General features: G+C 36.6%; 1 protein-coding gene across 2 annotated transcripts in view; it reads right to left on the bottom strand.

Moving 5' to 3' along the window:
- LOC149783472 (MAM and LDL-receptor class A domain-containing protein 2-like) overlaps nt 1–14,999 on the bottom strand; it is a 131,478-nt gene that overhangs the window by 98,556 nt on the left and 17,923 nt on the right. For both annotated transcript variants that reach the window (XM_089931712.1, XM_089931713.1), the window contains exons 11-15: nt 14,523–14,843; nt 13,985–14,129; nt 13,553–13,725; nt 12,921–13,004; nt 12,221–12,368 (exon numbers count right to left, since the gene is read on the bottom strand). In XM_089931712.1, coding sequence (XP_089787838.1) covers nt 12,221–12,368; nt 12,921–13,004; nt 13,553–13,725; nt 13,985–14,129; nt 14,523–14,843 — 871 coding nt within the window. The remainder of the gene's footprint in view (nt 1–12,220; nt 12,369–12,920; nt 13,005–13,552; nt 13,726–13,984; nt 14,130–14,522; nt 14,844–14,999) is intronic.

Here is a 14,999-nt window from a genome sequence, read left to right as displayed (position 1 = left end):
CGTAATTCATAATTATTTTAGGTACTATTAGTTAAAACTATCAGAAGAACTCTATTCAAGTTATTACACAAATGCTGATGGTTCATACAATAAACACGTCATATGGTACTTAGAAATTATATTTCATGATGATATTGCATATGTATGTACCATTTTCATTCTAGAATAAGCTAAAATAACGAAAAGTTAAAAAAATACGGAATACGTACTGAAGTTATTGTTTCACTTGTGTAATTAAATCTTGAATCGGGATGTTTGTAAAGAGATGATATAAAATGGGGACATATATTTAGAATGTGTATAGTTTTATTGCAATTATGCTTTTGCGTTAAATTTATATTTTTTATCGTATTACGTAAATATGGCCTTGGTTTCATGGATAAGCTGGTAACAGAGACTTATAGCTGATGAAAGGAAAGTAGCTAACTAAAACATATTTCTCTGAGCAGATATCATTATTTGAAATTTTTTGGGGGATAATGATGAAGATCGAATACGTACTACAGCGTTGCAGGAATTTGTTTTTATAACATCATTGTAAGGTATCATGTTAAGCATTTTTGAAATTGTCTTCTGTAAACATTTAAAAGATCTGTGCAATTATTTATCTGTCATTTGTGCAAATTCATCTAATCATATGCAATGATGATGCAATTTGTTCGTAAGTAGCTTCTACCGACACGTCAACAAATGTGCGAGTGGGCATATGAAATGTCAAGCATCCATACAATGGTCATTTCATCATTTTAGTCTATCTGATATATGTTATTGCCATACAAAACTGATTCTCGTTGGTTTTTTTCATTTCTCCATTTCTTACTTATGCGGTGTTCATTATTATCAGTATTAGTATTAGTATTAGCAACTCAACCTTTTTACTATATGCTACTTAGGCTTAAAACCATCTCCGTTATCATGCATATATCGTTGCTGACTCAACATGTCATTGTTTAATTTGTTGTTCATATTGTGCCTTATTGTTATGACAGGATTCAGTTTGTAGGGCAGGTCATTGTTCAATAAATCTGTCAAGTGCAGTAATAGATCACTGTTTCCTACTGACAGTTGAATGTAACTATGTGTACATAAGTAATGCAATCCGACTTACTTCCTGGAATATTACAACAATTGGATCTATATCTTTACCTTCTATGCCATATGGCAAATATTTTAGCTTCGCATTACACTCGAGTGTAATATTTATACGTTACTGCATTTGTATGTTAAAATATGAACGAGTTTTCGGAATGAATACTGCACGAACCTGTGAGTGCAGTATATCCTTTCGACAAAACGAGTTTATATTTTCCCATGCAAATGCAGTAACCTTTTTATTATATGCTCATTTTTTTTATTCTACCTAAAGTTTAATTATATAAACAAAATACACTACAAGAAACAACGTAAATGAATGAATGCCGTATTCCAAACTAAATACACAAGCGCAGATTTGACATTACAAAATGGCATCATTATTAATGCGCACATAGCTCCGCTCAGATAAATTTGAACTTAGTCGCGCGGTCGAAATAACTTTCGAAAGAAAATGGCGTGTCTAGCTAAAATTGAAATTTGCAGTCATATTGTGAATGAATGCGCATTGCAACGACTTTTTCCATTTGATCTGGAGTGAATATATTTTGGTATTTTGTTTCGATTCGACGAAAGTTTGTGATTTTGGACTGGATTCATCTGTGCAAATTATACATGAAATATATCGGATTGAAGTGGCGCGGGGGAAGCGTGTTTCTGTTTCTGTCATTGAATGTTTGAAATCATAACGTGGACAAAATATGAAGTCTTTCAATTGCAATTTTCAAAAAGACGCTTTGGAATTTAATGTGTATTTCATTTAGAGTGCAGTAAGGAGGATGCAATTGCACTTATCATCGAAATTGCAGTACACTTTCGACATGTGTAATCCAGATTGAAAACCTATGACATGGCTAATGTAATTCAGATTTGCAGAATTAAGAAAAAACATTTTGAGGAAATTCAGGATGTAAAACTGTAAGTATATTTTATTTTGCCATTCTTATCCCCAGATAAAGAATACAGTATATTCCTTGTCACTTGCATGTTATTTGTAAGGACATAATCGTCCCTCTTTTATATAATGTAGCTAGCCTAAATCCGTAACATTGTATCAACGCGGAATGTGCCAAAACAGCTTTTTTTTTTTTTTTTTTGCAGTCCACGAAACATGTTTTCGTTCATTCAGAAACAAATTTAAATAACCACAACGTAAAGAGCCTCTTACGCGAGTGTATATGATTTGTTTACCAATCAAAAGTGCTGGTGTCTGTGTCATTGTTTCTTTACAATAGAAAGTAGTTCCTTTATTCACGTGAATGCTATATATGTATTGTCGCGTGCGTTCAGTATCGGGGAATACTGAACGATTTCGACAATGTAAAGTTAACGGGGAAAAAAATGAGCATATAATAATTACGCTTTCAAATTATATGAAATGTGGGCATTGAAATCTAATTATATAACTAGCCTAACACTTAGCGTAACAAAATCAGCTATCGCAAACGATTTTACAAAAGTTAAGATAAACAGCCATTGCAAATATGATAATGAATATGGTACCGAGTCAATGAATAGCCAGGATTGAGGCGAGTTTAGTTTCTGATTCTGAAGTAGTAAAAATATTTTCAAATATTTATTCACGAAATAAGTAATTAAACAATAATTTTTCTTGATATATTAGCTTGCCTCTCGTAATGCACCTGACGTAATGCAAGCGGGAAAGTAATATAAAAAGCCAAGAGGCCCAAGAAAACCTTATAGGCCTAGATGTTAGAGATTTTCTCCGGGATACCTAAATCTAGTGAGCCAACTTCCTCAGAATGAAATAAGGCCTTCGTAACAGTAAAACATAAAACGCTGACAGTAATCAGTACGTGAACATGGAATATAAATACACAGTCGCAAGAAAATCTGATAAAATTGGTCGATTATGACCTTTGGTTGGAATGCGTCAAACGGTGCGACAGCTTCGTGTACCAACAATGCAAAGTTATCCACAAACCAGGCAGAAGGAAATTGCATGTTAATTTTGAGGATGAACAAAGCTACCTTCGCATTATTGCAGACACTATCGCCGTTGCCGCTGCTGCGCAAGCATATCACATGATCCAAGCCCGCGAATTTAAGCTACATGAACGCCGTGGTGATTTTGAAAATTACCACGTCATACATAATTCCAGAAAAGTGCAAACAAGACTCCCGGAAGCTTTTATCAAAGATGTGACAGGACTTAAATCAAGTTAATCTGGAAATAGTTATGCATGTGCTGTTGATTATACTAGTTAATCCAATGTAAACATTTAATTCACCAGGTGATATTATGTTCAAAATCGCCACCCCATTGGTTCACAAGATTTTGAAGAGGTCAATGATGAAATGAATAAAGAGTTTACAAAGATTATCGTGCCGTTGAAAAAATACAGTGGGACACTTTCTGGAAGGAATCATGAAAGAAGCGTGCTCGATGAAATTCTTATTTCTTCGATACAAACTTTTCGCGGGTCAAGTTATATTTTGACACCAAAGTTTTTTTCCGCCATCGTCAGTCATAAACTTGTTAAACGATAACAAAAATATTTTGCATGGTCGTTCGCGTCCGACACGCATCGAGTGAGCTATAATCCTGATCAGTCTCGATAACACCAACAAATTTAATTTTTGAAACATTTTTTGAAGAGGTTTATAAAAGTGTTTATGCTCGTTAGCTATCCCCACATTTGCAATAAAAACCTCATTATTGCGGAAGCAGATTGATCAAATATTGCTGAACGATATAACTGGTTTAGAATCGCGGCTACATTACGTGTTGATAAATAATTGTTGTTTTACCATAACTGCAAGAAATTAGTGGGCAGATTCTTTTGTCGGCGTTTGCTTACATTTTTATTATACATCAGAGTATTGACGGCCAGTAATTTTACTGTGGTGGAATCAGTGAAAATCCCCATCGTGCAAGGATGCCAAATACTGGTACATTTGTTACAGGAGACTAAGGTAATGTTTTGATTGAATCAGTCAACGTAACCACAATATTTATCGAGACATGGCTTACACCGTTTGCCAAAATGACATTAACTCGTTATCACACATACGATGTTTCTTTGAGCCACTCATTTCTTCATCGGTGATGGCTCCTTTTGGGACTGATGCTGATGTGGCTGAAAGTTGCAAAGTACACGTTCAATGTCACCTCACTGGTGTGTACAGATGAGTAGCGCAAAATAGTACATTCCAACTTTACACCATAAATTAAAGCTCTCTGTGGTTGTACATAACTTGCGTGGGTAATATGGCCGTCTGATTGTTGAAGGTTGCGCAACGACATCGAATGCACCAATAAACCTCATTCCAACAAGATGGAAAAATACATGACATATAGGCTCATGCAGCTATATTTTTGTTATTCTCAACAGTTCCTGCATTCTAATACGGATTAACTATTGAGAAATCTTGCAGTAAATTGTAATAATTGTTTTACAAACACGGATTGATACGTTGTTTCTTTTCCTGCCTGGTGAGTAATGTTAATCATGTTCACTCGCAAAGGAATATATCGCTACAAGAATTTGATCGGCTGTAACAAGTTTTCAAAAAATCAATTGCCCTCCATTGAGACCTTCCTTTCATCAATCACTTGTGGGAGTATTACCGCCACGCCAACGACTACAAGCACTCGAACAAGGTATAGCTTGTCTTTTGTCGTCAAAACATTGATAACTATCATGATCTTTCTTTTCCGAAAGACAGTAATGAGCGTGTATAGACTATTCAGCACATAATGTTTTGTCCTCCAGGAATATCGTCAGTTGCACCTCTGTAGAAGATGAAAGTAGAACTGGCGCTTCTCACAATTATAGATCAGTACTTAGTGGATGAAAATTTCGAGAACGAAACTCCGCACTGATCATGTTAAGGACAGAGAACATGATAAACTCATTGCAAACCCCGCGTTTGAATCACTCGGGGAATTCGATGAAAGACTCGTTTTGTCCACAGTAAAAACTCAAAACATAAGGTTACAAAGCCATAGTGGTACGTCTGTGTTATCAATGTAAAACCTCTTACTGTATGAATTTTATTAACGCAAGATTAAATCGCGGTACGGAAGTGACATACAAATGCTGCACGAGCATACTGACTCGTTCTTAATGCATATCACCAACAATGACATCAACAAGAACACGTGCAAGACGTTTTTCGTGGACGAATTTGACATCAGCGAGTATCCCAAAGATCATTTGCTAGCGGGGAGCGAGATTGTTTGTAAAATCGTCTTATGACTTACGATGACAGCCTTCTATCGAAGCGCGTGATCGGGTTTCAACTCTAGCATGCAGATAGCTTCATTTTTCATGTATCGTATGACCGTGCAAAAAACGCGACACCCACTCGAGGGGCTGCATTTTACGATTCATTAAAAATTACTTCGTGTATTGAACCCCTAATAATCGGTCCGCAAGTTTCAAGTCGTTTCACAATAGCCTGACCCGATTTGTTTTAACATGTCAAAGATCAGCAAGTACCTGATGTTTTCCCAACAACTCAATGATTTCAATAATTCATTGTACTAGTCCACCAACAGACATGGTATTATTAGTTGCAAATGTATATATATATATATATATATATATATATATATATATATATATATATATATATATATATATATATATATATATATGCAATAAAAGGACAAGCAAACAAATCACAAAAACCGTTGTGTTTGCAAAAGTTTACTTGACTAGTTTTTTTTCTCGCCTTTTTGCGGAGGCTGGACAATATTTTTGTTGACGTTGAAACCGATGAACCATAACGACATCTGTTGTTTTATGTAAATTTCCGTAAGCCCAAATTATAACCCGGACATTTCATTGTTATAGTAGTAATTATAGAATATTAAATACATTTAGAGAATTATTTAAAAGAAAATATGTCGGCTGCAAAAGATAATTTTATTCGTGCATGGCCGTCTTTTTCTAGTCATCTTTGGTTTGAACCGCTTGGTTTCAGTGTTCTAAGGCGACGTGTCCAGTATGATTCCTTTTCTTTGCTGGTTTCGGGACTCCAGTTGGGGTTGTGAGCAATTGCAATAAGTGTTATATCACTGAAAGTGTAGCTAGGGGAGAAGTGTTCTGCGACAGTGCTTTTGTACAGCTTCTTTGTCATTCAATCAGATCTATGAAGTTTGATCCTTTTGTGTAGCGTTTCAATTTCTCCGACACACTGAAGGCTACAGATCTTACATGTAATGAGATAGATCACACTCTCTGTGTTTCACGATTTGTTTAGACCATGTATGTTTAGGTTTTCTCTAATCACTGCGCTAGAAAATGTCCTATGTGTACAGGTTTTGCACCTTTTATCACCACCGGGGCTGGATTGACTAGGGTCGTCTTGATTAGTCATTGGCGTTAATTTCGCCCTGATTTTGTTGTCCTTAAGATTGTTTGGTCTCCGGTAGACTACTACAGGTTTGTTCGGGAGGAGTAACTTTAGTGCGTCCTACGATTCCACGATGGGTCTATGCTTCCCGATGATTTTGTCAAATTCGGGTTGTCTAGATGGTAGGTCAGGATAAATGGTATCCTATCAGCCTTTGCCTTCTTTTCATATTTTAGTAAGTCATCTCGGTGTTTTTTTAGCCCTTTGGGTTGCCTCCGCAATCAGGTCTTTGTCGTAGCCTCGCTAAATTAGATGTTTAGATAGCTCTTCAGACCGTTTTAGCGATGTGTTCGTCGATGGTGATGGAAATAGATCCGATTGTTAAGACTCACGCGCAACTAGAACGCTTAACCGATCATATTGTAGACACTAAAAAGACTTATGCATCTTGAACAACTACTATTCGAGTCCAGAAATGTGCTCAGAGTATTTGATCAGGGGATCCTTAAAGAAATGTCCAAGAAGCTTTAGCATTTGCTGTTGCATTTTCATTTTGCTCTAACTGGAAAAATTATGTAAATCAATAATACAATAAGTATTCAAGTAAAGTATATATAATGTGGTCCAAGTGGAAATTTCAGGAGAAGTATGATCAGCATTCAGCGTCTGGCAAACACTGGAAAAAGTTTAGCTTTGATACTGAACCCTACAAACGTTGACATCCTAAACAACTCTCAACAAAGGAAAATTAGGTATCAGCAAGGTGCAACGTTTGCCTATTGTTGATTGTGTAACCACACATTCACAACAGGTCGACGAACATGTGAACAGGTTGTACGCACACTTGCGAACAGAGCGGGCAACAAGCACCATAATTTAGCAATCGCTTTTTGCACGGTATCTCACCAACAACATGACAGAAGTGGCATTGTTTTGTGCGTTAACGCATGAGCTGATTAAAGTCATGTATGCTGTATATAACGACCGTTTACGACACCACTGATGATGCCTGCAGGGTTTCCTATCGAAACACTTCGTATTTTACAATTAAAACAATGCACTGGTAAACTGTGTTGTTGCATATACAATCTGAACCTTATCTCAGTGATCACAATCGCGTCAACGATATCATGATTTTATCCTGTTGTTGCAAATTTATCATAAAAGTTATCTCAATGATCACTATCTCGTCAATAACCCAGGATTGTACGTTTATTTTTTCTACAGCAGTCATCGCTGGTCAATCCCGAACATTTGAAGTAGCAGTAGTGTCGTTGCTCGTATATTATATTGAGCCTAATATCCGATCAAGACCACTTGGGGGTCTTCATGTGGACAATTTGTTCGTGTTCTAAGAGGAACATGGTGCAGCCTGGACGTTATTATTCTTTCCACATGCGCATATGACACTGGCTGAGGGAAATAACAAATCACACGGAACGTTTTTTAAGACTAAAAACATCTACAAATTTCGTATGCAAACATGAACCTACACAAACTCTGTTATATATATATATATATATATATATATATATATATATATATATATATATATATATATATATATATTAAATCTGCATCGTACGTGGTTAACATCACACAGTCATCGAGGAGAACATTGCTCGGTTGGTACAAAATATATTTGCGACTACCCCAAACCAAAATGTCTGCATCCATGATGTGAAGGTTCCAGGTATCATATCGCGCAAGGTAGTTATATGGAATTCTCCTCAAATATGTAACTGAATGTTTTTCGCCCGATTACTCGACAATTCCTGTGTATCTCCCGTAACACAGTCCCCGGTGGACGCACCTACGCTTCACTCCTGTTGACCAGGGTGGACACATATAGGAACTCCGCGGGGTTACCTTGACAGTATAATTAAACAGGTTAGGCTAACCTGGTATTTCATAAACTAACAGTCGTGTGATACCAGTGCGCAGTGTCACAGAGAAAAAAATCATGTTTATAGGACATATTACAGAAGAAACAGTTATTACAATTTTCTTCTGGGTATAATTTACAGGCATATTAATGTTGTTTGCAATCTTGTCTTCGTGCGCTGTAACCTATCTCTAAACTGTGGATCATTTGAAAATGATGAAATTGCATCAGATCCAATCAACTAGAGATCCGTTACAATAATTGGAAAATCAAATGCTATCAAAGGCATTTGAGCCAAATTATGTTGCACCTCCTTTTCAGTAGATAGGTCAGTAAATCCTTGATAAAGCTGCTCAACAACCTCTGACTGAATTAGTAATTTAGAATTAATGTTATAGACTAAGCCTGGACTTATGTTTGTAATTTTGATGTTTAACGTATCTTTAAAAATTTTCAGTCATATCGCTACGATGTCTGAAATGTGGCAATTTATAATGATGTCTAATACTGGTGCATCATGCCGCAGACATGTATCATTATGTTCCACCCAGTAACATTATCCTGACACTAGACCGACTATTCGGAACACTAGCCTCTTAATGTTGAACGCCTAGCTAGGAAGCTGTTAGTAGCATTTTTATTAGTATTTGGTATGTCTCGGCCGGGGATCGAACCCACCACCTCCCGCATCCAAGGCGGACGTGCTAACCACTAGTCCACCCGAGCGATACGATTCGGTATTTTCCCATGTAAAACATTCATGTTAATCGATGGAACACTTGCACAAAATACCTTCCGCCGTTGCCAATTACGACCCCAATGAGAAGGTTGGTTTTATTAACAAATGCATTATCGCTTTTGTCAGCAGTATATAATATTTCACAACAATATTTGAATAACAACATTGAATGGGAGGTGCATGGAGCCAATGTAAAGGACTCTAATATCATTTTCGTTTTCGATTTCTCTCAGCCACGTTTTTGGGGTTGTGCAGATATGTTCGCAAGGTTATTTTAGTATCCAACTATGCAGTCGCATTGTACCGATAGCCTCAGAGCAGTGATGCAATTTGGAATGCTGCGGATGGCAATGTTACGTTTTAGAAATTAACATTTAGGATAACTGTTCTAATCCCTGTATCGCCGACAGAAATACATTTAAGTGTTCTAGAGCCACATCGCCACTTTTTATTTTACACTCACCCCAGACTCATATGATGTCCAAGTTCAGCTGTTATCTGTCACACTATTGTCAGCACAATAATATACCTGCATTTATAGCCTTTCAAGACACATCTTGTTTTCCTGGCGGACAGTTCCATAGTAGCATATTTGACCAGTTATACGTGTCTGAGGTGGTTTATTGACGAAGGTGTGGGAAACCAATACTTGTTGTATCGAGAAGTTAAGGCATCTTGTAAACTTAAAAGCGTCATACGAAACGATTGTTGAAACAAAGTGAAGCTTTCTCCAGAAAAGCTAGCTAGAACTACCCCCACGTGACTAATGTAGACACAACTAATGTAGAACGTGGCCCTCACTCCAAATAAAAGACCTTATTGGGATTAATATTATCCATGCGTGCATTGCCAAAATTGGAAACCACCAATAGAATATTTATATTTCGTTCTCTGCAACCATTTCAGAACTACTCGCTGCTGCAACATCCGCGTTTTGAAAAGGCGAATGCGTTGGGTGTTGTTGGAACTGCATTCAGGATGACTGTGACAAAGGCCTTTGGCAGACTACAGCATCTCGTATGCGAAAAGAAAAGAAAAAGACCATTGAACACCTGTTACAACTCGCCTAATACCATCAGGCAGAGGTATTTCACTGGCCAGGACATCTCGACGTGGGCATCCATGAAAGCGTGTCCATTGCCTAATTTTGAATTATTAACGATAACAAAGTCAATAAAATGCGTAATCGTAAACGTGGATGAGCCAACGGACCAGGGACGCATTGGGTTGTATATGTGGTGACGCATCGGCATTCTGTATTTGACAAGCTTGCGCGAACAACGCCTTTTAAGTAGTTGGTTATATGTATGGTGGCGGAGGTTTAAGACGATGACATCAGTTGAATTATTAGCTGCTGTTATCAATTCGGATGGAATACCCATATGTGGAAACCTTGACGTTGAAGCACTGCATTGACTCGGACTCGGACTGAGTTTACCAGCCGGAACATAATTTACATAAAAACGGGCAAGCTTTTTCAATATCATACTAGAAAACTACAACAGTCCAACGTGGAAATTCAACATGTTCCTTTGAACCCACGAAGCTTCATGTATATAAACCACGCATAAATTACCAAGAACCAGATAATCTTAGACTCTGACATGTTTTTGAATTTATCAAAAGCTACAGTGATGTTTCTGAATCTGCAACGAAACAATATAAGAATGTAAAGGTTGCAGATGTACCTGGTAACCACCCATAGTAACTTGAAGGAGACTATTTAACAGAACAATAACCAGCGCAACACAGGGACACAGTGATAAATTAGCGGATAACCTGCTTGGGACGAATTAGATTTACCCAAATTTCACATCTTAATGGTGCATGCATCTGATCATATTTATTTATCTTCACCTTGTTTAGATGCTTATGGATTGCTAGTACTAGTAAATAGCTGCAGCCATTGTAGTTCAGTACCATCAGTAACGCTTGATATCAAATAAAGCAATATCCAAATACCTTTCGTGTATTCAGCATCATGGTCATCGGTCGCCAAGGACAAGATTTAGTTCGAAGGACTCATCCTTAATCCGGACATACATTTATCTATCTTTGGCTGTGTTTTTGAGATTTACTATTCGTATAAGTTATGGAATCTGAAAGTGGTGATACAATTGCTGAATCTACCGACGCGGTGTCAGAGTGGTGTAAACAAATCCTAGCATATTATGAAAAAAATATGATCTACCTATGTGTCATATTCACGTCGATCATTTCAGCCGTTGCTGCCTCCAGATGTAACAGTAACATTTCGATGCCAGCTGGAGTAATCGCATTTACACAATATAGGTGAAGGTAAAATTACTAAGAGATTGCTTGTATAGCAATGAAGTGTCAATCGCAACTCTTGTTCAGCAAAGACGCATTTGTCTGTGCAATAGTTCTTGGGTAAAAACGAAATAAATCGATTCTGACAATTCATATAGTTATGAATGAACGTGTTACTATGTCCCCAGAACGCACTATCGCTGGATAATTAAATATTCCCCAGGTAGAAGATTTCCACGATTGTATGGTAATTGTGTGATGAAAAAAGTGAATGAAAATGAAAGCTTGTCTAGCCATTATACATCACGAACACATTATTAATCAACAATACGTGATAGACCCTCAGAGTTAACAACGCGACCAAAAATGAAACAACATCTGAGAGATGAAATCACTCAGAAACAATTCATATGCGTGTGTTCGGCTGTCGAAGGTATTTGCAAAATCACCTCTGTAACCATTGTTTGTCTTTATGTTGCTGTAACTATGACTACAACAATTAAGTTGTTTATACGCGTAAGTGTTGCAGCTTTTTACGCATAATGATTCGTTTATATCACTTTAGGTAGTATCTATCATCAAATAACTTAAAGTTACTTATATCGACATTTGTACTGGCGTTATTCTGCTTGTTAAATGATTATAAAAGTCACACATACCTGAATGAAAAGAGGCTGTATTGGCTGCATTGGGACTCTAGTCAATTAGATATTTATTACGTTGATTTCAGCTATACGCACTGAGACATACGTGTTGTGGATATCCGTTACATGATAAGTCATCTCATGTGAATAAAGGGAAACAACTCGACCTAAAAATTTCTATCCATTTTTGATAGTTTGATTCTAGAACCCGATTCAAATACGTGTCATAAGGATACAAGGAGTAGATCGATTGAGATATGTTACCTATATCCAAGCATCCTACAGACAACCATAGCATCATAGGAATCCCAACTGTCATCACATACTGTGCCCCACGTACCACTATAGTAAACCTCCACTCTTCCCTCGAGACAGTTTATGCCGTTGACCAGTCGAATTTGCGAATTGTAATCTATAAAATAAGCCGTAATAATGTTTATATTTTTGCTTTTGTTACACAATGAAAATTGTATTGACAGTTTAAACATGTCTAATCATGGCGACACGTTCTTTAGGTTTAGAAGCAAATATTCGATTGCGTGGGAATAATATTCAGTAGAAGCACACTTTATATCAAATCAACCAATACAACAACAGTGTCACTGTGGCGAATTCCATTTACTGGATGTGTTAACCTCCACTAATGGAAGTTAATCCATGACAAACAATCAATAGTTTGCTGTCCTCAATTTTCGTATTTAGTTCTGTATTAATATCCATGTTACTTTTCCGACACATGCAATAACTTATGTATCTTCAGTTTGATGCCTAACAATTTCTTGAAGAAATACACCAAAGAAAAAGCAAGACAACAAAGTTTCGCAAAACAATATTGGGAGAATGTGTGTTTTAAATTCTTGTTTGTTTCAGTCTTGCATTAGTCATGTGTTTTATTGGTTAAAGTCTAAGATACTAATGCAAATCTGTATTTATTATAGTGTCTTTATAGTACATTAATACCTACATGGTGGTGTTGCAGGGGTGTATCCAGTGGTTATGTTCGGTGGTAACGTGGTCCTCGATGTTGTATTCGTTGTGAAATTTGTTCCTAAAGATATGAACAAATTGATCGGCTTACCTTTAGTCATTATAATAGCTATACTTACAAAAAAGTATAACATTCTCTGCAAAGATACAACTGAGCACTTGAAACATAGTCCATTTAAACATAATATACGGAGCATACCAAAACGGACGTTACGCTTGAAAAGACCGGCAAAACTTGTATTGCACTAAAATGTTGTTTACAACCAGACAGCAATAATTAGTAATATCGCACATAAGTGAATGTAATATGCCTTACAAACCAATCAGTACTGCAACAGTTACCTCCCATTCATCAGAAGCGTTTGTTAAAATGGTGCTCATTATAGCATCATAAAGCAATCGAGAAACTCTTTGAATTTCATTATTTATCAGATTTCAATATTACACTATTAAGATAAAGGCTTGGATGTTTCACGATTATTGATTGTCTTGCTCCATAATAAGATAGTATTTTCAACTAAGATTTTCGATGTTGCGACAAAAATAAAATATCAAATCAAGAAAGTATGATGAAAAAATATTTAACATAAATATTAAAACTCTACTCACCGCATGATACCCCCGCATCCTGAATATGAGAACAATGAATATTTCCCCAACCCTCGAATGAACACTCAGACAAATCCTTTTCAGTTCCGATGCAGTCAAAACGATTCGCCCAGATCGTACCGCTCCCTTGACCAAAAAAGGCACCACGGTACGCATAGGCAGGTAATGTCTCTCTTAAAGAGAAAGTGGATATATCGATGTTTCATTTTGGAAAGCAATCCTGAAATGGGAACCTTAGAAATCGAAGAATGTTGTAAATGGATATCAACCTTTAATGTGTTAGGATATATAGATGTATATGAAATGTAATGGTCGAGTTTAAATTATCGTTCGTTTCTGATCACACCGTTCTGTCTTGTTCTTTTGCAAAGAAACATATTCAGTCTTAGAATTTATTTTGAAAAACAATACAATACAACTAAAGAGACTCACGGGAAACCCTGCTGGCGGCAGACTACTGTAGCATCAAGGATATCCCACATGTCATCACAGACCGTACCCCATGTATCAGATGGACAGTTTTTGCGTTTCACCTCCAGACGTCCATATGATCCTCCCGACAACCGTACCTCAAGATCTGATATTTCAGTAAAGACATTAAGGGTCAGGCATACAGTACGTATCAATATGCTATTGCAATAGTTAAAAAAAATTGTAAACTTATATTAAACACCAATGTTATTATTACCTTTGAATTTTTTCGAACGATTGCATTTGTTGAGAACATAAAACATGACGATACTTACGTTATGATTTAATAATTATGTATACGGTGTCAAATTTTAAATATGGGGTAACATTATGATATTTTCTCGGGACTTTATTTGTTTGTTATGAATTATAGAATGACATTTCTTTGTAGAAATTCTCTTCAACATAATTTTCCTGCTTGAGTCTGTATGACTGTTTTAATGTACATATGCGTCCATTCATTCATATACACAACGTGTCGTGCTCATGTGACTTTTACCAGCAGTTGAGCATATTGGAACTCTAGTTGTGATTGTAGTAGTTGTCGTCGGTACTGGTGTTGTTACATAAGGAAATTCAGGCGTTCTATAGATGGGTGTTTCTCTAACCGTTGTTGTGGGTGTTTTTGAATCAGATATTGTCCACAATTTCCACTCTGTTGTGTTAGTGTTAGGCGTCCTTTCTGGTGTTGTTGCAAGCGTTGTTTTCGATGTTGAGGAATCAGATACTATCCATCCCCATCCAGTTTTTTCTCCACTGGTTGTCATATAACTGGGAGGAGATGTTGTTGTGTTCATTATCTCTTCTAGTGTCATGTATTCTGCATCATAAAATTATAAATTTATCTCTTTATTAAGAAAATAAAAGCAAGGTAATTTACCATAACAGTACAACTAAGACAGACTATTGTGTAAACCCAAGGTGTTAGATTCCGCTTGATCAGATACTGAATGACCAAATAAATGTGTAAAATAAA

This window comes from Sinohyriopsis cumingii, chromosome 14, assembly GCF_028554795.1.
Source record: "Sinohyriopsis cumingii isolate HCF-2022 chromosome 14, ASM2855479v2, whole genome shotgun sequence".
NCBI classification, from domain to species: Eukaryota; Metazoa; Mollusca; class Bivalvia; order Unionida; family Unionidae; genus Sinohyriopsis; species Sinohyriopsis cumingii.
This window is presented reverse-complemented; position numbering and strand designations above follow the sequence as displayed.